The sequence below is a fragment of the Lemur catta genome, chromosome 1 (genome assembly GCF_020740605.2).
Source record: "Lemur catta isolate mLemCat1 chromosome 1, mLemCat1.pri, whole genome shotgun sequence".
In the NCBI taxonomy this organism is placed as follows: Eukaryota; Metazoa; Chordata; class Mammalia; order Primates; family Lemuridae; genus Lemur; species Lemur catta.
The window spans coordinates 111,942,570-111,961,549 of NC_059128.1; the positions used below are offsets into that span (position 1 = coordinate 111,942,570).

General features: G+C 54.9%; 1 protein-coding gene across 2 annotated transcripts in view; it reads right to left on the reverse strand.

Annotated features, from left to right (window-relative positions):
• ELAVL1 (ELAV like RNA binding protein 1) overlaps nucleotides 1-18,980 on the reverse strand; it is a 34,450-nt gene continuing 15,470 nt past the window's right edge. For both annotated transcript variants that reach the window (XM_045547751.1, XM_045547760.1), the window contains 4 exons: nucleotides 13,806-13,909; nucleotides 9,299-9,452; nucleotides 5,046-5,271; nucleotides 1-1,531 (listed from right to left, as the gene is read on the reverse strand). In XM_045547751.1, coding sequence (XP_045403707.1) covers nucleotides 1,207-1,531; nucleotides 5,046-5,271; nucleotides 9,299-9,452; nucleotides 13,806-13,909 — 809 coding nt within the window. In that variant the 3' untranslated portion in view covers nucleotides 1-1,206. The remainder of the gene's footprint in view (nucleotides 1,532-5,045; nucleotides 5,272-9,298; nucleotides 9,453-13,805; nucleotides 13,910-18,980) is intronic.

Here is an 18,980-nt window from a genome sequence, read left to right on the forward strand (position 1 = left end):
TTCGAGCAAAACAAAATCAAATTTAATGGTCTTAAATGCAAAAGTAAAAACAAACAAAAAACACAAAAAAGCAAAAGAAAATTAACAGAACAGAACAACCCAAAATGTCAAGGCAGTTATGAAGAGAACTTTTGAGGGTTAATCTTTAAAACTACAAATCAAAGGTTTTTGTTAATAGGATAACTGGCAAGAAGTGAAGTACTTTTCTGCTGAGTGTTCTATATGAAAGCAAAATTCCAAAACAAAATCCGACTAAAATAGAAAAAAGTCTAGCGCTCACAAGAAGGGATGCGAGAAATACAATGCTCAAATGTTTCTGTGTTATTAAAAAATAGAGCTATTGTACGCCTTCAAGCTATGTTAAAAGCTCTTGGAAACTGGAGAAATTATCATGAACAACAGTATCCGACGTGTGGGGCACCGTGCATGCAATGTGTGGACAGAAATTCAGGATGTCAGAGTAGCAACACATCTTCAGGCGTGCCTGGAGCTCAGATCTGACTCTGGAATATACTGGAGTTTCCCTGAAACTCTTTGGTCCGTTCCCATTGGTGCCTGGGCTTACGAAACACACTGTGTCCTTCTCTGGAGGGCCCGGCCCGGCATGCAGCCCCCCTCCCTGGTGGTGGCTCACATTGGACGGGCCCGCTGCCACTCCCAGGACCACTCACTTGGCAGAGCCCAGGACTGAGTGAGCAGGAGGTGGCAACGGGACCTGCCTGGGAAAGCAACTTCCTGTCAACCAAAGCATAAATCGCTTAAAATGTTGAAGGTTGAGAAAACGCACACTCAGCATCTGTCTAACATCTTCAGTTTAAAAACTAAAACTAAAAAATCACTTTGTTTTTTATCCAGTTTGTGGAGACATCGAATGAAACGAGTGTTAGACAGTCTTAGAAGTTAAAGCATGCTTCAGTTTCACCACCATCCAGAGGGACTGGTTAGTCAATGCAGTCTACTTAGGTTTCTGTTTAATATATATCTTAAAGGAAATAACTTACGAAACTTAAAATTGGTCTAACATTGTGGGATTTCAAACATTTGAACATGTCGGTTGCATCCCAGAGTATAAAAACCTTCCACTTCTCATTCAGACTAAGACAAACACTTGTGAAAATTGGCGCAAAATGAGTTGTACACTAACAAAAAAAGTTTCAACTTCTTCACTCTTAATTATCTATTCCGTACAAAAAAAGCATGAGCGAGTTATTTGTGGGACTTGTTGGTTTTGAAGGAAACCTGTAAGATTTTGTCCCCCAGGCGATAGCCGTTCAGACTGGCTATGGCCATTGCAGCTTCTTCATAGTTTGTCATGGTCACAAAGCCAAACCCTTTGCACTTGTTGGTGTTGAAATCACGAATCACTTTCACATTGGTGACGGCGCCAAAGGGGCCAAACATCTGCCAGAGGATCCCCTCGTCGGCGTCTTGGCCAAGGTTGTAGATGAAGATGCACCAGCCAGAAGAAGCATTTCCTGGGACATTGACACCAGAAAGCCCACTCATGTGATCTACACCCATAGGGGAGAACCTAGCGGACAGAGAACACAGCGTTCAGGTCAAGTTCAGCGCAGGCAGGCGCGGCCATGCCAAGGGGCTGCTGGGGATGGGAGGATGGCTCAGACACTTGCTGACCTCATACACTGGGCCCTTTCCCTTCCTGTGCTGCCGCTGCCAGAGGTGCTCAAGCCTGGGACACCTGCATTGGTCAAAATCATGACTTCATTTTTTTAAACTGAAAGGAATTCAGTATGGTAGGGGAGGGGTGAGATCCCTGCTCTGTAGGGAACCAACTCTGAGGTGCCCAGTCAGTCGTGTCCACACCTCCCACTGTGTGTGTGTGCTGGGGGGAGAGGGGGCCTGTTTAGTTGTTCCTGCTGCTTCCCACATTTTATCTTATTTCAGAGATGGGGTCTTGCTATGTTGTCCAGGCTCCATTTGAACTCCTGGGCTCAAAGCAATCCTTCCTCCTCGGCCTCCTGAGCGGCTGGGATGACAGGCGTGCGCCACCATGCCTGGCAATCTCCCACATGTGAAATGATGGAGCTTCCTCCAAGTCCTCCTCTGTGGTGAAAGCACTCTGCAGGTGCTTTTACATCCTTATCTCTCCAGGAGGAAACTCTTTCCTAGAACTCTGTGCGTGTATGGTGGGGCTGGGGCTGGGGCTGCGGAAGTTCTTTTCTTTTTCTAAATTTCATACCTTCCCCTCATCATGAACTCCCCTTGTAGGTTCACAGCCCAGCAGCCTCTGGTTAGAGGACAACCCTGCCCGGGGCCACTGCAGGGCTCAGGGAGAATTCCTCCCACAGCTCCAGACAACACGTCGAGAGGGCTGGAGCTGAACACCGGAAGGCTGTGAACTGGTGGGGGGACGGGGTCCAGGGTAGACACCAGCAAGGTCACCAAACTTGACCACACATGTGGGACCCTTTCCATAGTAACACTTTCATTTACATCAAAAATAAGCCTTCTGAATAAGTGTGGCCATTGCAATAAGGATTAAGATAGACGACAAAACTGTTCTGAAGCTGCACTGCCCCCAGATGTTTTGCAAATTAAAAAAAGTAAAGGTCAGGCTGGGTGCAGTGGCCCCCCAAAATGCTGGTGTAATCCCAGCACTTCAGGAGGCGGAAGTGGGAGGATCACCTGAGGCCAGGAGCTCAAGACCAGCCTAGGCAACACAGCAAGACCCCATCTCTACAAAAAATAAAAGAAAATCAGCAGGGCCTGAGGGTATGTTCCAAATACTCAGGAGGCCGAGGCAGGAGGCTCACTTGAGCCCAGGAGTTCAAGGCTGTAGTAAGCTGTGATCGCACCACCGAACTCCAGCCTGGGTGACACAGCAAGACCCTGTCTCTCTCTCTCTCTCAAAAAAAAAAAAGTAAAGATCTTAGGATCAATGTAGGAATATTTGAAGGCAATGCAGCATCTATGAAACTGCACAGTGCAGTCGAAGAAGCATTACCTGCCCCCAAATAAATGTGGGTTTCAAGCTGTGTGGCCCATTAGACCAAGCAGGGCCCTGCAGGCCTGAGTAGGGGGTGAGCGGGAGCCTTCAGGTGCAGTTAAACTGATTTGCTGTCTTGATAGACACGAGAGGAGAGTGACAAGTCCCCAGGGTGCAGCTCACCAGCCCGAGGGTTATTTTCAATGCAGACATGGAGGATTCAAGATACAGCACTGGCTATGGTTCTAAAATCATGAGAATAACTTTAAACAGCCTGCACCAGGATATCTAGGTTGGTTAAACGGCTCAGGTGGCTTCTGAGTGGTCCTGAGGCTGTCTGGGACAACAGTGAGACCACAGTTATCAATGACAAGGAGTGGGAGGGGCACACAGGTATCTGCAGGACACTAAGTCAGGCTGGTTTTCACCAAGGAGTGGAAAGAGGGTCCAACTTTTAAATGGACCTCGGTTCCCCCGGGGTTGCGTGGGGTACTGGCTTAGTCCCCTGCTCCCCCAGACATCACAGCTACTCCCTGGGAAACCAAATGTGGGCCCAAGTTATGACAGTTCCCTACATTTTCACAGTGCTACTGTAATGAAAATCATCTGATGGTAATATTTCACCACCTTTAACTCCAATGATTCTCATTCTTATGGATTCCTCTTGGCAGGTGGTTTTTTCCTGCTGATGAGAGCTGATTTGTTTGGTCCCCACAGTTGTGAATCTGCGCCCCAGTTGTCCTCTCTGATGGAGAACTGCTCCTTCCCTTACCTCGGGGCTTTCCTGGGTGTGATGTGAACTGACGGCAAATGCCGGTGCTCTCCTGGGTCTCTCCCTCTTATCTCAGTGCATGCTCTCCTGGGTCTCTCCCTCTTATCTCAGTCGCCTTTTGATGGCGCGTCTGTGTCTCCTGCCTCTCCCGCCCTCCGCCCCCTTCTTTCCATGGCATTTGTCCCTTTGTCTGCTCTACTGCTTCCTGCTTGACCAGAAATGTCCTGGTTAATGGGACCAAAGTTCCACTTCTCCTCCTCCAAACTTCCCTGGTCTCCCTTCCGGGTCATCAAGTAACTCGCCGAACGAACGCTGCCACCTACGTGCCTTGCCCCATCAGAAGAAATTCTGGTTGTATTATCACACTTCTAAACTTGGATTTTAAAATCCAACTCGATTCTGTCCAGAGACGCTTCTCCAGCCTCTGTTAAACGAGAAAAGCCAGGGCAGGCAGGCAGGCAGGCGGCTTTGGAATGCAAGCTGAGAGAGAGCCCTGGGTAACTCTGCGGCCTCAAAGCGGCACGTGGGGCAGCAGGTGGGGCCGATCATCCTCGCTGCTTAAAACAAAGACGGGAAATCTGAGAAGTTGTGGAGAAAAATCCATCACACCTGAGATTAGCCCTTGTGCCACTTCTCAAGGTTTTGACCAAAACGAAACAATACAACCCCTAAACAGAGACCCGCTGTTGCTCCGGCAGTGGCACACTCGACCTTGTCGTCCAAGTTACTGACTCTAATCATCTCGACTCTACTTGATCCAGGCAGCTAGAACCATTTCAGCAGGGAAAGACTGAGGAATACAGGAAACTGTTCCCTCTAGGACGGGGCTTGTTAACACAAGGCATATAATATTCACATATAAAAACAACTCCACAAGGCCAGTGTTCAAAAAGAGTTTGCCTTAGAGCTGCTGATCAAATGTCTAAAACCTGTCTAAAAACTCTGGATGAAGACTCGTCTCACCTGAGCACACCTATGGCTTTTCTCCCAAGGACACAGAACCGTCTTTAAACTCTCAGCTCCGTCCTTGTGTGGCTCAAAACTGCGCCCTGGAGCACTGTGAGCTTGTGCCCCAGTAGCCTGTGGGAACTGGTGCCACCTTTTTGACTCCAGTGAAAGACAACGCCCCAGAGGAAGTAAACGGCTTTCACAGGGACGTCTTTTTGATGGAGGTGGTGGCATGGAGCCACGAAATGATTCTGAAATACAGCTGTGTGTGTGATGGGATCAGCCCAGAGTCCCCAGCGGCTCCCACGCTGTGTGGCGGCCCAGCGGCGGGAACACTCGCAGCTCTAAGGGGCACCAGTGCGCCAGCCCCAGACCCACCTGAATCTCTGTGCCTGGTGGTGGACGGGGCCTCCGAACCGTCTAGCCGGCGAGTGGTACAGCTGCGAGAGGAGCGCCACATTTTTGTTCTGGTTGGGGTTGGCTGCAAACTTCACTGTGATGGGCTCAGAGGAACCTGGGGGTTTATGACCATTGAAACTGGTAATTGCCTCTTCCGCTTCCGACCGTTTGTCAAACCGGATAAACGCAACCCCTCTGGACAAACCTTTTTAACAAACCAACAAAAATGGAATTAGGGGAAAAAAATGCAAGGACTTTCAAAGCTGAAAAGCAAGAGTCAAGTCAATCTCTTGAAGTTCAGACCGGATGTCTGGTTAATGAAATAAACAAAAACCTAAATATGAAAACAAATAAACAGATTAAAGAAGAAAACAATGACTAATAAAAGACTAAGGTTTCAGGCTTTCTTCTGAGGTAAGCAATGACTCCACTGCCTCCATGCCAAGAGATATTTTGGTGACAGATATCCCAAACCAACACCCCAAACCTCTTTTCTAAAGCAACCAACATTTGGAGAGAGCACGTTCACCGCACTACCTAGTGGCCAGGTACCTGCCACTGCATGAGGGGTGAGTGGGGAACAAGGGGTCGGGGCCTGGCCCTAGAAATTGTCCTGGGCTCGGAGGCAGTCTTTCCAGCTGCCGCCTCTGGGGACCACCAAAGGAGCAATGGTGGGCAGGACTCGTGGCTTCCTGCCTGGGTTGCTGGTTGCTGAGTGCCCAACCCAGCCTGTGCATCTTCTTCTTCCTGCCAGGAGAGCGTGGGGTCCTGTAACCACCCCCTCCACCTCTCCCAGCTCCTTTCTGCTGCTGCTACCTCACTCCTCTCTAAGATACTCCACTCTCAGATCCTGTGACCTCCTGTGGGCTGCAACTTGCCCTCAGAATCAAATGAAGCCAGACGACCACCCAGGCACGCACAACGGAGCTGAACCCACCCACAGACCCACCAGGCAGGTCTGGGACCCCTGCTTGGGAAGGGCCAGGGTCCCGCTGGCATGGCCTTCCACTGCCTTGGGAGGGCACCTTCTCCTGCCACCTCAACTGAGTCACCTGAGGCCTGACTGCTGAGGGCGGAGTCCGGTCAACCCAGCAGGAGTGTGAGACGCCAAGGAAAGCAGCAGAGGGGGCGCTCAGCCATCCTTCACCCCCCGCCTATGAGTATCCTCAGCCCAGGAGGAGAAAGTGAGCAGACCCCGTCCCTCCAGGGACTTGGTGAGTAGGCTGGGAACAGGATGTGGCTGCAGGGTAGGGGGTGAGGGCAGGCCAAGCAGATTAGCACCTTCTCCTGGAGAGAAGGAATGACAGAATGATGGAATGGGGAGGCCAAAGCATGGGGCCAGTCTGAGAATGCTGTCCCTGGGCTGGGGTCAAGGGTGTGCTGGTGGTAGACAGCCCCAATCTAAACACTCTCAGGACGGCCAGACAACATCTGTCCTGAGCCAGGGTTGCTTCTCCAGGCAAAGGCCTTTAGCCCAAGGCCTTGGATGACAGCCAAGTGAGCACACGACCGCCACCAGGTCCACTCCTCACGGCCTCCCCAGAGGGTCCCACCAGCTGCCCCTACAATTGTGACACTACGGGCCCTATGAGAGTGCAGACCCAGCAGTACGCACATGCGCCAGAAAGACTGTGGGGCCTGAGCCCACATCTCCACTCCAGCTCGGAAGGAACACTTGAGAACATGCCCTCGGCAGATGCTGTTTTCATTTACTCTTACGCGGCACGGATGACAGCTTAGTCAGTCTTGGAAACCTCAACGCAAACCTAACTTTAGGCCAACACAACTGAAAGCCGGAGCTGGCTGGGCTCACGGGGAGCTGCCTCGGGGAGGTGGTTTCACCCCGTTTCTAAAGACCTCAAGGCCACGGAGAGAAAGCCTGTGTGCACATGTGGTTTCCTCGTCTGGTTGTGGAGCATGCCTTCCAGTTCAACCTGCCCACGTGAGACGCAGGAGACCCGAGTGGGGAGAGGGATGGTGTTTAACGTGAGGGATATGAGTTCATTAAATTATCTGACGAATGCACACTGTTTGAAGATGGCTCTGCATTTTTATGGGGTTTGTTTGCTAGTGTTTTTGGAATTAAGAGCAGAGACCAAGAAATAGCACACTCTCCAGACGAATAAGCTAGAAAGTTCCCAATTAACATGAACAAGCAAAGAAATTAAAAGACAAATCGAGTTCTGTCGGCTCAGGTTGTAAAGGTTCCTTGAGAGAACATCCTCATCTCTTTAATGCTAAAGACCAGGTCCTAGGAAGGCAGACCCCACAGAGACCCCTCCCCCCTGCATTTCTCTCCCCTTCTCCCTGGGGACTCATGAGGTATCTGCAAAAAGCACCTTCTATCCCCAGCAGAGGGAGCCACAGCCCCAGGGGAGGGGAGCCTCCTCGCCCCCGCCCCTCTTCTCTCCACCTCCCTCCATCCTCCTGCAAGGATGTGAAGAAATCATTCGGGCAACCTAGAGATTTGCAGCTGACCCTGTGGGGCAACACTGAGGTGCCCCCGACACCCTGGGGAAAGGAGGCAGTGTCCCCAGCTGACAGGCAAGCTATCTGCAGAAGTGACCTCCCTCAGCCTGGTGGGTCTGTGTCTGCCTGAGACTGAGGGGAGCCCCAGGAACGCTATGTGGCTGGTGATGCGTTGTCAGGGGTGGGGGGACTCCAAGTTGAGAAGAGGGGCCCTCAGCAGTGCTGGGCTATGGCTGGGCACAGACGGGCCAAGGCAAAGCTGGCTACGTGGGATCCAGAAGAGGACGGGGCCGGTGTGGTAGCCGCCTGACCCGGGGTCCTCGGCTACCCACTCGGATGCCCAAACGGTGAGGGAATGAACCATGCACTGGGCCACTGACTGGCTGTTCCCTCTCCACTGGAACTTGAAGGTGAGTAAGGGGACTTCAGGGACCACAGGAAACTCTTCTGGTACAGACTGGGGGGGGCGGGGCAGGCAGTGTTTACCAAGTACCTGGCATCCCCCACACTCTCCCCAGAGTGAAGGCAGAATGAAGGAGGCAGTATGTGTGACCCTGTCCTCCAGCCAAGCCTGGTTCTCAGTGGTGTCTGTGCCAGGCTATGGGCGGCACCCAGCACCCCCATGAAATGCGAGGTGGCCTCTTCCCCTCCTCGGGTCCCAGCCCAGGACTGCAGCCCAGCAGCAAAGGGGCAGCGCATGCCAGGCAGGGCTTCCACAGCTGGCTGGGAGGAGGGGAGGGCAGCTGGCAAGGCCGCCTGCCCCAGGCACATAGCTCAGGGGACACAGGACAAAGCACGTGCACCGCCAACACCCTCTGTCACAGTCCAGGGAGGCCCCACCCGGGTACAGATGAATCTCCAGGCTCCTGTAGGTCTGCATGACCTGAGGAGGGCTGCTGGTCTCTCAAAAGGGAGGTCACCTCAGAGCATGACTTCCTGTGGCCCAACTACCTGGTGTAGTTTAACACCACAGCCGACGGGGTGTGCACATAGTCCGTGTGCAGAGAACGCACAAGGCAGCCGCACACAATTCAGTGGGCTCCGCTGCGCTCTGTGAGCTGAGACTCTTCCTTTCCGGTTAGTCGGCACATTCCTGCCCCTGCCAGGAACAGAGCTGACCCGAGTGCCCTGCTGCCCACATGGGGCCACACGCAGGGCTTGGTGGGGCCACCCTCGTCCCAGTCCCTTGCCCACGGGACAGGCAGGCTGGACAGTGGGACCAGAACACAGCCGTGGGCACATGGGGGCACCCCCAGCTCATCTGTGCCTGATGGTGCCATGCAAAGTCCAGAGCCCAAGCCCAGCGCAGAGGCGGCCAGGACTGCCCACCCACGAAAGGAAGTTGCTGCTTGTGCCCTCTGCGCTTTGGCTGTGCTCCCTGCAGGGGGCACCAGATCCTGGAGATGAGGAAGGGCTCGTTGGAAACAGCAGACCCTGCAGCTCTGGCCACAGGAATGTGGGCGCTTGGGGCTGTGGCAGCCTTTTCACCCCATTCACAGGCAAGGCCAGGACATTTGGGTGCCTGTGGGAAGGTGCCAGAACTTCTTGGTGTTTTCACCATAAATAAAATGCTGGCCTAATCCTGTGTTTTATTTTTTTAATGCCATCTTGTCTCCTCAGCCTCATCAAACAAAAGCAGTGTCTTTTCATTTCCATGCTGTCCTCATTTCTGGAATAACTAATGTCATTTAAACACCAAACAGTGTCTTCCTGAGAAAGCCTGGAGGAAAACCCTCCCACGTGCCCCGGGCCGCCGGCCGTACCTGTGGTCTGGTCCACAAGGACCCGGGAGTTGATGATTCGCCCGAACCGAGAGAACATGTCCTCCACGTCCTTCTGGGTCATGGTTCTCGGGAGTCCACTGATGTACAAGTTGGCATCTTTGATGACCTCTGAGCTCGGGCGAGCATACGACACCTTGAAAGCACAACCACTTTCTAGAATTAGCGTAGCCAAAGCATCAAGGGAGGGTGCTAAATTTGGGGGCTAGGAAAAGCCACACAGAACAGTTTCTCATCACTAACGCTTGTCACCTGCAGCAGCACGTGCTGGTAGCTTACTGTGGGCCGGGACACCTCCTAGCACTTTCTCACTTGGTCCTCACCACCCCCAGTGAGGTGGACATTATTCCTATTTCACAAAACAAAGAGACCAAGGGCCCACAGCTGGTGTGTGGCAGGGCTGGGACCCACGCCCTATGACCTCTCCGACGTGCTGGACAACGCACTGGTGTTGGAGACAGCACCTGGTCCCTCCCCACAAGGGGCCCACGGTGCAGTGGGCAAGACAGCTGGGAGCGTATGTGAGGCCCCCCGCCAATAAGCAAGCTTGCCGCGGGAGCCCAGATGGGGCCTGTGAGTTCTGGAGGAAGCCTGAGTCCAACACCCAGATGTTCAATATTAAATGACACCTTCATCTCGGACTTCCAGCCTCCAGAACTGTGAGATGAGACATTTCTGTTGTTTAAGCCACCCAGCCCATGCTACTTTGCCACGGCAGCCCACAAAAAGTCCTACAAGTCCCTGACTACTTGGTTTGCCATGTACCCCTCCACCCACATCCATGCCGGCCCCTCCTGTCCCTGCGTAGTCATCCTGCACTGCGTTTATCCCAACCCAGCACTCCATGTATTTTACTAATTTAACTGTGCAGAACAGGTTCTAAGAAGTGCAAGACTTGTGTGCTCACCACTACCTGGAGCACCCAGAACAGATTTAGGTGAAGGACAGGCATCAGGAACATCTGCTGAATGAGTGAATGGACAGCAGCTGTCACTAAGAAAGCCCAGCTGCCTGCGTTTCAGCCTTGTGGGCTCCCTTCTATAGGTGAGAGGAGTTACATTGCTCCCAGGGCATAGCCCCAGAGCTGGGGTTAACAGCAGCCAGTTTCTAACCTCGGCTTTGCCCCTCCCTCCCTCCGCGACCTCGGCAGAGCTATTTCACTACTCGAAACAACAGCTTCTTCACTCCTAAGCTGGGGATCATCCTTCATGGGGCTGTGGGGGGACAAGTGAGACGAGCCCTTGGTAAGTGTTCGTGTGAATCACACAGGCACCTGGCAGGGACACCGAGCTGCACCCAGGCAGGCTGTGTGTGAGCCTGTCACCTCCACACACCACTCTCGCATCATGGGTGCCTGGGCTGCTGTTACGGGGAAAAGGTGGATGGGGACAGGACTCCTCACTCTCGACTCTGAGACCAATAGAAATGACCTCAGGACCAAAGAGGACAGAGTGGACGAGGTGAGGGTGAGGGCCTTTCAGGCTAGCTGTGTGGGCTGGGATTGCAGAGCCCCGAGGACACACATGAGCCTTCCGAAAGCCCTGCCTACATGGGTAGGAGCGGGGCTTTGGCCTTGGGGACAGTCTGCAGTTCCCAGAACGTGCCTGGCCACCAGATCTCCTCCAGTGCAACCATCCTGGCCCTGGGCTTCTGAGAGTCCTTATGCTGGGAATACCCTCACGTCTCCTCACTGGCCTGGCCAACTCCTCCTCCCCACATTTCAACTCTGACTCAGGGAATGCTCCCTGGCACTGCCCGCTGACACAGGCTCCGAGCCTGTCCTGGGGCCATCTTATAGTGATCTGTGTGCACTGCTAGGCTCCCCAAGGGCAGGCCACGGGCCATGGAAGCCCCAGCACGCAGCAGGGGGCCTGGCCCTCAGTCCACACCTGCTGTATAATAAAGAATTTGGCTGGTCTTTGTCCCAGGTCCCTGATGACAAGCTTCTAAAATCCTTGGAATTTGTCTTTTTTATTCACAAGCCCTTGGATCCCACCTGAGCTTGTGCTAAGAGAAGGCTGAGGAAAGGGCCCTGTCACCAGAAACACAGACCACGTGACTGGGCGGCTGGGGCTTTGAGCCACGTGCTATCAACCGGACCTCCAGGGTGGGGGCTGGGGGCGAGGGTGGGAGATGGATGCAATCAATCCTGCACACATAACGAGACCCTGGTAAAAACACTCGACACCTGCTGGTGAGCACGTGGCCACGCAGGGAGGGTGATGTACCCTGATCCCATAGGGTGGGGACACAGAAGCTCTGTGTATGGGAACTTCCCAGATCTTGCTCTGTGTGGCTCTTTAGCTGACAAGTCCTGTCTTGTGTCCTTTGTAATAAAACTGTCATCGGCAGTGCCAGTTTGGGAGTCATTCTGTTGAATTATGGAACCTGAAGGGGTCGTAGGAACCCCCGAACTTGTGGCCAGTTGATCAGAAGTGCAGGTGGCCTGGGGCCCTCCAAAGTGCAGTGTGAAGTAAGGGCAGCCTTGTCAGGGACCATGCCCTTACACTCGTGGGGGCTGCCCCAATTCTGGGTGGCTAGTGGTCAGAACGGAACTGGCATCAGACCAATACTGAACAAAAATCCCCAGATGAGGCAATTACACAACTCTGTCACAGCCCTCACCATGCTGCCCAGAGGGGTCACCCTTAAACGGGGGGGCTCTCAAAGGCAGGGCAAGTGATCTGAAGTCCCTCCACCTTGAGGAAGTGGCCAGCGGCGTGGCAAGGTTTGCTGAGTGAAAAGACATGCTGGGATGACAAAGAACCCTGGAGCACGCCCAGGGGGATGGCTAGAGAAGCCAGGTCTGGGCATCCTCAGGGGAGACCCATGGAGAAGTGACAGCTCAGGCTGTCACACCCACAAGAAGCTGGCCTGTTTCTGCAGAACTAGGACAGTGGCGGGCAGCTCCCGAGAACCAGATTCTGCTGGCAGAAGGCAGGGCTGCCCAAGGCGGAGCCGGCCTCCTCACGCACACGCCAGGACGACGGGCAAGGGGCGGCACAAAAGGCCCCTGCTCAGGTAGAAACGCTATGACGCGCAGCTCATGGCCTCTGCTGTAGAAGGAGCCTTTGGGGCCCACGACGGACCCAAGGCCACAGGAGCCCTGTGCCTGCCCTCAGGAGCCCACAGCACACCCTGTGTCCACAGGCACGAGGCAGGTCTGAGCAATCTGTTGAGCGAGGGTTTGGCCACTGAGTAACCAAGAGAATGGAAGAGTTTAAGGACAGGATGGAAGGCCACCCTCTAGGCTGAGTGTGTGCTGCCACAGAGAGATCACAAGCCTTCCCTGCTGGGCCGGCAAAAGTCCAGGCTCCTGGGCCCACCCGCACAGAGTGGCTCAGGAGGCGCCACTGCAGCCCAGGAGCTTGTGTTCCACAACTCCCCAGGAGCTCTGATGCCCAGAGGAGCTCAGGCAGCACAGCCATGGTGCAGCGCCAAGGAGGACGCTTCTGGGCGCCTGATGTGACTCAGGGGGAGCGTCTTCCTCTGGGGTGGGGGAATGTAGCAGACCCAAAGGCTCACAGGGACCATCTCAGTCCAGACGGCTTCAGAGCAAGAGAGATGACCCTGGCAGGCATGCTCTCCCAGGGAGCCTGCCAAGGGGTTGTGGGGCACGGTGGCTGCCAAGCTGCCAGGACTGACACGAGACGGGGAAGCGAAGGTCAGGAAAAGACACGGTTGGCCCAGGAAGTGGGAGCTGCCCACGATCAGGGACCTGGAAGACAGATACTAGGGCACAGAGGAAGGGGCTCTGGGCTAAGAGAACCGTACTGGAGATGGAGGGAGTGGTGAGCGCAGCAGGTTGGGAAGCAAGGCAGGGGAAGCCGGTCTGTGGGACCTGGAGGTCTTGCTAACTCACGCCAGGAAGCCACCATGCCTTGCCTGAGGGCCACCCCCAGGGTGTTGCAAGGCTGGGTCCCTCAAGTCACCTGCTATCAGAAAGCCTCCCCTCAAAGCCTCCGCCTCTCTCCCCCATAGCTGTTCTATTTCCGGTTTACTGTCACACCCTCCCCACATGAAGGCACTGAGTTTGTCTATTTTGGTCTCTGTCAGGCACACAGTAGGTGCCCAGTGAATGCTGGCAAGAGAAGGGTTATAGCTGGCCATGATGAGCAGGAAGCGAGCACTGGTCAGGGTGGGTGGGTGGTGCTGTGGCCACCAGCCAGGAGCCAGCGGCAGCAGGACAGGAACGTGGTGAGGTGGCAGGAGAAACAGGCGGGCGGGGACTGTGGAGGGGCGGTCTGTGAGCTGGCACACCCTAGGGACCCCTGGGCTGATCCCTTCACACGACCCTTTACTGGTGGGGCTGAGTGAGGAGGCCGTGAGCCAGCAGCATGAGGCCTGGGATGGTCACCCCCGAGCTCGTGTCTGACAGGAGGTCCCCCGAGGAGCAGCTGTGCTGGCGGTCCCCTCTGTAGTGTCCACAGGATGCCACAGACCCCTGCCCAGGACAGGGATGGAGGAGGTGTTGATCAGGTCTCTTTACCTTAATGGTTTTTGACTGGAGCCTCAGGCCGTTCAGCGTGTTGATGGCTCTCTCCGCGTCCTTTGCCGTCACATAGTTCACAAAGCCATAGCCCAAGCTGTGTCCTGTGAAGGAGAACACGAGGACATCAGTAAACCTACTGCCAGTGAGTGAGAGGGACAAGGAGGTCAAGCAGGACTATGTCCACCGGGGTCGAAAGGCTGGGCCACAGTAGACACACAGCACGCCCTTAAGAGCAGTGGCCTCAGGGACGTGCCACTGCCTTCCCCAGAGTGGGAGGGCTTGCTGCACCACCCAGGCTGGTTCCGTTTCCGCTCCCGCACCTGAGGCCAACCCGACCAAGCTGTGGGGTGGAAGAGGCCAGGGAGCCCAAGGAGAGGCCCAGGCTAAGAGAATCCTCAGCCCCACAGGCAGCCCCTGTCCCTGTTTCACAGCCTGGCCAGGCCTCCAGAGCCTCTCCCAGTGCAGACTCCGCTGCAACAGCGCCAGCGGCTCAAGTGCAGGGAGTCACTGTGTTTGGAAACCTCAGTTCTCCACAGCCAATGAAAACAGCGCTACAGGCAGGGTGTCCCTGCCCCCTCTTTTAAAAATACTTGGTACAGCCAGGAGTGACCACCCGTTGGACACCATGGGAGGGACACAGCATGGCGGGGGGAAGGAGCCTCAGGAACATCTGGCCAAACATTCATGAGCAGAGGAGAACTGAGGTGGCCCAGGAAGGGCACAATCTCCACCCTCCCAAGTTATCCACACGCTCGAAGGCTAGTGACCTCCACTGCATGACAAGGGCCTGGCCTCACCCAGCAGAGGGTGACAACGGGCAGGTCAACGACAGGTCGGGGCTTGGAGCCCCACTGAGGCAGAGATCCTCCCGGCAGCCTGCCAGCCCCACCTCACTGACAAGGAGACCATGAACTCAGTGGACAGCCTAACCCAGCTTTGCTACTTTTATTCCTAATTTATTCATATTTATTTTTGCCACTTTGTTTTTTTAACAAACTATTTTTTAAGATAGTTTTAGATTTACAGAAAAATTACAAGGATAATACACAGAGTTCCCACATACCCCCACCCAGTTTCCTGTTAGTAACATTGTACATTAGTTACAATGAACTACCCAATCCCAACACATTATTATTACTTTTTATTTATCTCTCTCTCTCTCTTTTTTTTTTTTTTAGAGACAGGGTCTTGCTGTATTGCCCAGGCTGGATTCAAACTCTTGAGCTCAAGTGACCCTCCCTCTTCAACCTCCCAAGTAGCTGGGACTACCAGGCCCTGCCACCAGGCTGAGCTTGCTACATTGTTATTAACTAATAACTGATACGTTGTTATTAACTAAGTCTACACTTTATCAGATTTCCTTAGTTTTTCCTCTTCTGCCCCAGGGTCCCACAAGACATTTAGTCGAGCTTCTCTTGGCTGTGAGTTCTGGATTTTCATGACCTTGACGATTCTGAGGGCTGGCGGGGTGTTCTGTAGACCCTCCTCAGGCTGGGGTTGCCTGGGGTCTTTCTCAGGGTGAAAGTGGCGTTACAGGTCTCAGGGAGGAGGACTGTAGAGGCGAAGTGCCCCTCTTGTCACGTCACACCGAGGGCACAGGCCATCAGCGTGACTTACCACTGCTGAGACTGGCCTTGATCACCGGGCCGAGGTGGGTGGTCTGCCAGGTTTCTCGGCTGTGAAGTTACTCCCTCAATTTCCACACAGCCCGTAACGGATCCAGGCAGGACGTGCAGCCGGTATTTTAAGGGGAGTCTTGAAGAGTTACACTCCCCCCTTCAGTGCACAGCAGCTACAGAAATTATTTGCACTTCTGCACAGGCCACTCTTTTTTTTTTTTTAAGAAACGAAACCAAAATCTAACCCTCTAGCCCCATATTTCTAACAAAACTCAACGGGTCTGAGAGCCTTGGCCTCGGAGCCCCGGACAAAGTGAGAGCCTACGGGGCTGGGCCCAAGAAGACCACTCCCTGGCCAGGGCCGTCTGGCACGAGTCAGGATCACAGCTCAGAAAGCAACCACCCAAGCTAGGTTAGAACTTCAGGGTCCCTACAAGTGGGCCGGACCACACGTTAAATCGGAGCACAGGTGCCTGGGATTCGGGCAACCGCCCACGGCTCCAGCAGGGCTGGGCTTTCTCCCTCCCTAGCACCTGCTCTCCACCGGGCAGGAGCCACCTGCATGCAGGCCTCCTGTCTTCTGCTCCATCCACGAGCCTGAACCACTTGTCCCCTTCGCTGTCAGTGCCTCAGGTGGCCTATGCACGGCTTAGAGAAGTCAGATACCAGTGAGGACTCATGTGTCCCAGGCTCCAATCCTGTGTCTTCAGCCACAGCTGGCTCCTCTTGGCACAGAAACTCAGTCTCTGCCCAGCCCAAGTTCCTGCTTCCTCACCTCCTCGTTGCTTGGTGGCCCCAACTGGGCTCCCAGGATGGTCACTGCCCCGAGGACCATTTCAGGACATGTCCCCCGGAGCCCTCACCAGCGCTGGGTACTGCCAACCCCCTTGGGATGCCCCAGCCTCCAGGACGTAACACCAGGTTTCTGTCTCCTTGACTGGCCCTCCTCCGGCCATTTCAAGATTGGTGGTCCTCAAGGTCCCTTTGCCCCCGTGCCCGAGCCTGCCAACATCACTAAGGCAGGCACACATCCTCAGGCGGCCATTGCCTCCTTCCCTGGTCGGAGTCCTCCTCTGTCCTCCTCAATGCACTGACGTATTAACTGAGCACCTACAATGTGCCAGGCCTCATGCCCGGCTAGAGGTCAACGATATTCATGACAGAGACGGCTGCTGCCTCATCCCCGTGGGCGAGTCAGACAGCAAACTGGCGAGAAACTAACGCACACGCCCCTGAGAACCAAGCCCTGCCTGGGTCCCATGAGGACAATCTCCGCTGTGCTGTGAGTGAAGCTGATGGGACAAGCCCACGTTAGACAGGGGCCAGGAGGGCCCTTGGTGGAGGAGATACTTGAACCAAGACCTCGGCGCGGCTGGGAGTGAGCAGTGTAGACGGAAGGGCGGATGCCAAGTCTCTGAGGTAGAGATGACGCTGGCATGTTCCAGGAAAGAAGAGACGGCCGGTGCGGCTGAGCGAACAAGCCTGGGGAAGTGCCTGGGAGGTGGCTACCGGGCGGGTGCGGTGGGCAGCAGTGGGGCAGGGCTGATGTGGAGCCAGGGGCACCCCTGAGCCAGTCCAGGGGGGAGACCACAGCAGCAGAGGGGGACCACCCAGAGGACTGCAGATGGTGTGAAGGGGGGCAGCTCCCTGGGGAGGGCAGGGCCTTGTGGGGTTGGGGCCTGGGTAGGGAAGGGAGTCTGTGTACACCCCTCATGGGCCTTGCTCCACCTCAAGCCTGCTCTCCTGCCGCGGTAGGCACCTGGCGGCAGTGGGAGGAAGGCGGTGGGAGGAAGGCAGGGGAGGAAGGACGGTGCCCTGGTTCTCACCACCGGGTGAGGCCGTAGACCGGAAGTGCCTCACCCAGCCCCACCCTTGCCTCCACTACAGACCGACCTCCTCAACCCCAGCAGCTTGTAAGAGTCACCCGGGCAGCTTTCTAAATCCACCACTGCCCAGGCCATAGTCCCAGCCAATTCAGTCAGAACTGGGGAAGGTGGAGGTGGAGGATGGTTGACCTCGGTGGTTTTTCAAGCTCCCTGGCAATTCCAGAGTGAGGAGAGTGGGGCTTCCCACAAACATGTGGAGGAGCAGAGGCCTACTCCAGGCCACCAGATTACTGTCCCTCCACAAGCCGCCTGCGCCAGGGGCACCTGTGGGGTGCTGCCATGGTTCCCTAAGTCGCTCAGCAGCCTGGGACCCAGGACATCAGGCAGGCGTGAAAACCCCACTTCCACACTTTTTACAGATACTCCTCCTACCCCATGCCCACCAGGGGAAAGAGCCTGCTAGAGCCAATTCCCACCCAGGGACACGGGAGATCAGCCCCAGGAGAGGCCTGGGGCCGGGGTGGGCACGGCTCCCACACAGGCTGCTCCGAGCCGCCCTGGAGTCAGGGCTGGGGGGCCGCCAGGGCCCCTGGGATGGGAGATGGGGCAGAGAGGGTGCAGGCAGGGGATGAGGGAAGGGAGGAAGGGGGAGGTGGGAGGGAGGGATATGGGATGCCAAGAGCCTGGATCTGAGAGCCAGGGATGCCCCAGAGGCCAGCCCTCCCCCAGCTCTCTTCCTGGAACTGCAGAAACACCCCCACCCTTTCTGGGCACAGGCAAGGGTTTTGAGCTTTGGTTCTCTGACTTGCCTGGCATCAGCATCACCCTCTAGGAAGGTTAAAGTGCAGATGGTCAAACACCCAGAGTGGCTGATTTGGTGGTCTGGGTGGGGCCTGAGACTTGCATTTATTCAGCCCCGGTTGCTGCTAGTGGTCAGGGGACGGCACTCTGAGAGCCGCTGCCCTGGGAAAGCAAAGCTGCCCCACTGGGCGCTCCCCCGGGCAAACGCTGACCAGCATCCCTGCATTTCCAAACGTGCTTCTCTCCCTCTTTAGACAAGGGTTAGGACTGGACAGAACTCCTCGGCATTCCATCTTCCACCGCCAGACATAATGGTTTAACCTCCTAGGGCTTCTCGGAGCTGGAAGAGCCTCCAATAAACCTGGGGTGCACGGCTGAGGGGGTGGGCGCCCAGGGGTAAGGCCCTCCTCTGCCATGTGAAAGGGCAGGTACCGTGAGCTCTTTCCTCAACGGTCAACGGGTGATTGAGAGAAGACTTCGCTAAGAGACAGAGACTGCAGGGGTGCGTGTGAGTTAACTAGGCAGTAAGGAAGAGCAAAGGCCCCAAAAGGAAGAACACAGGAAGGGACGAGATGGGTGTTTTACAGAAGTCAGTAAGTAGATGAAAACAGTAACGAACTTCACTAGAAACATGATTTATCACCACGATTGGATGTCGTCTGTCCCTCCTTGGGCTGGCAAAGATGAGAAATCCCACTAGGCCAGGGCTGCGCAGAATGGAGTATAAACTGGATACCCCACTGGGAGTGAGTTGGTGACAGGGACCAAGAGCCTTTAGAAGGCAGGCTCTCCCCCCATCTGCTGCTTCACATCCAGGGAGATTTCATATGGAAACATCTAGTGAGCAAAGATTTGTGCCAGTATACTTACCGCAGTGGGGCTTATAAATATGAAAAAATGGAAAATAGAATAGTATGCAATCATTA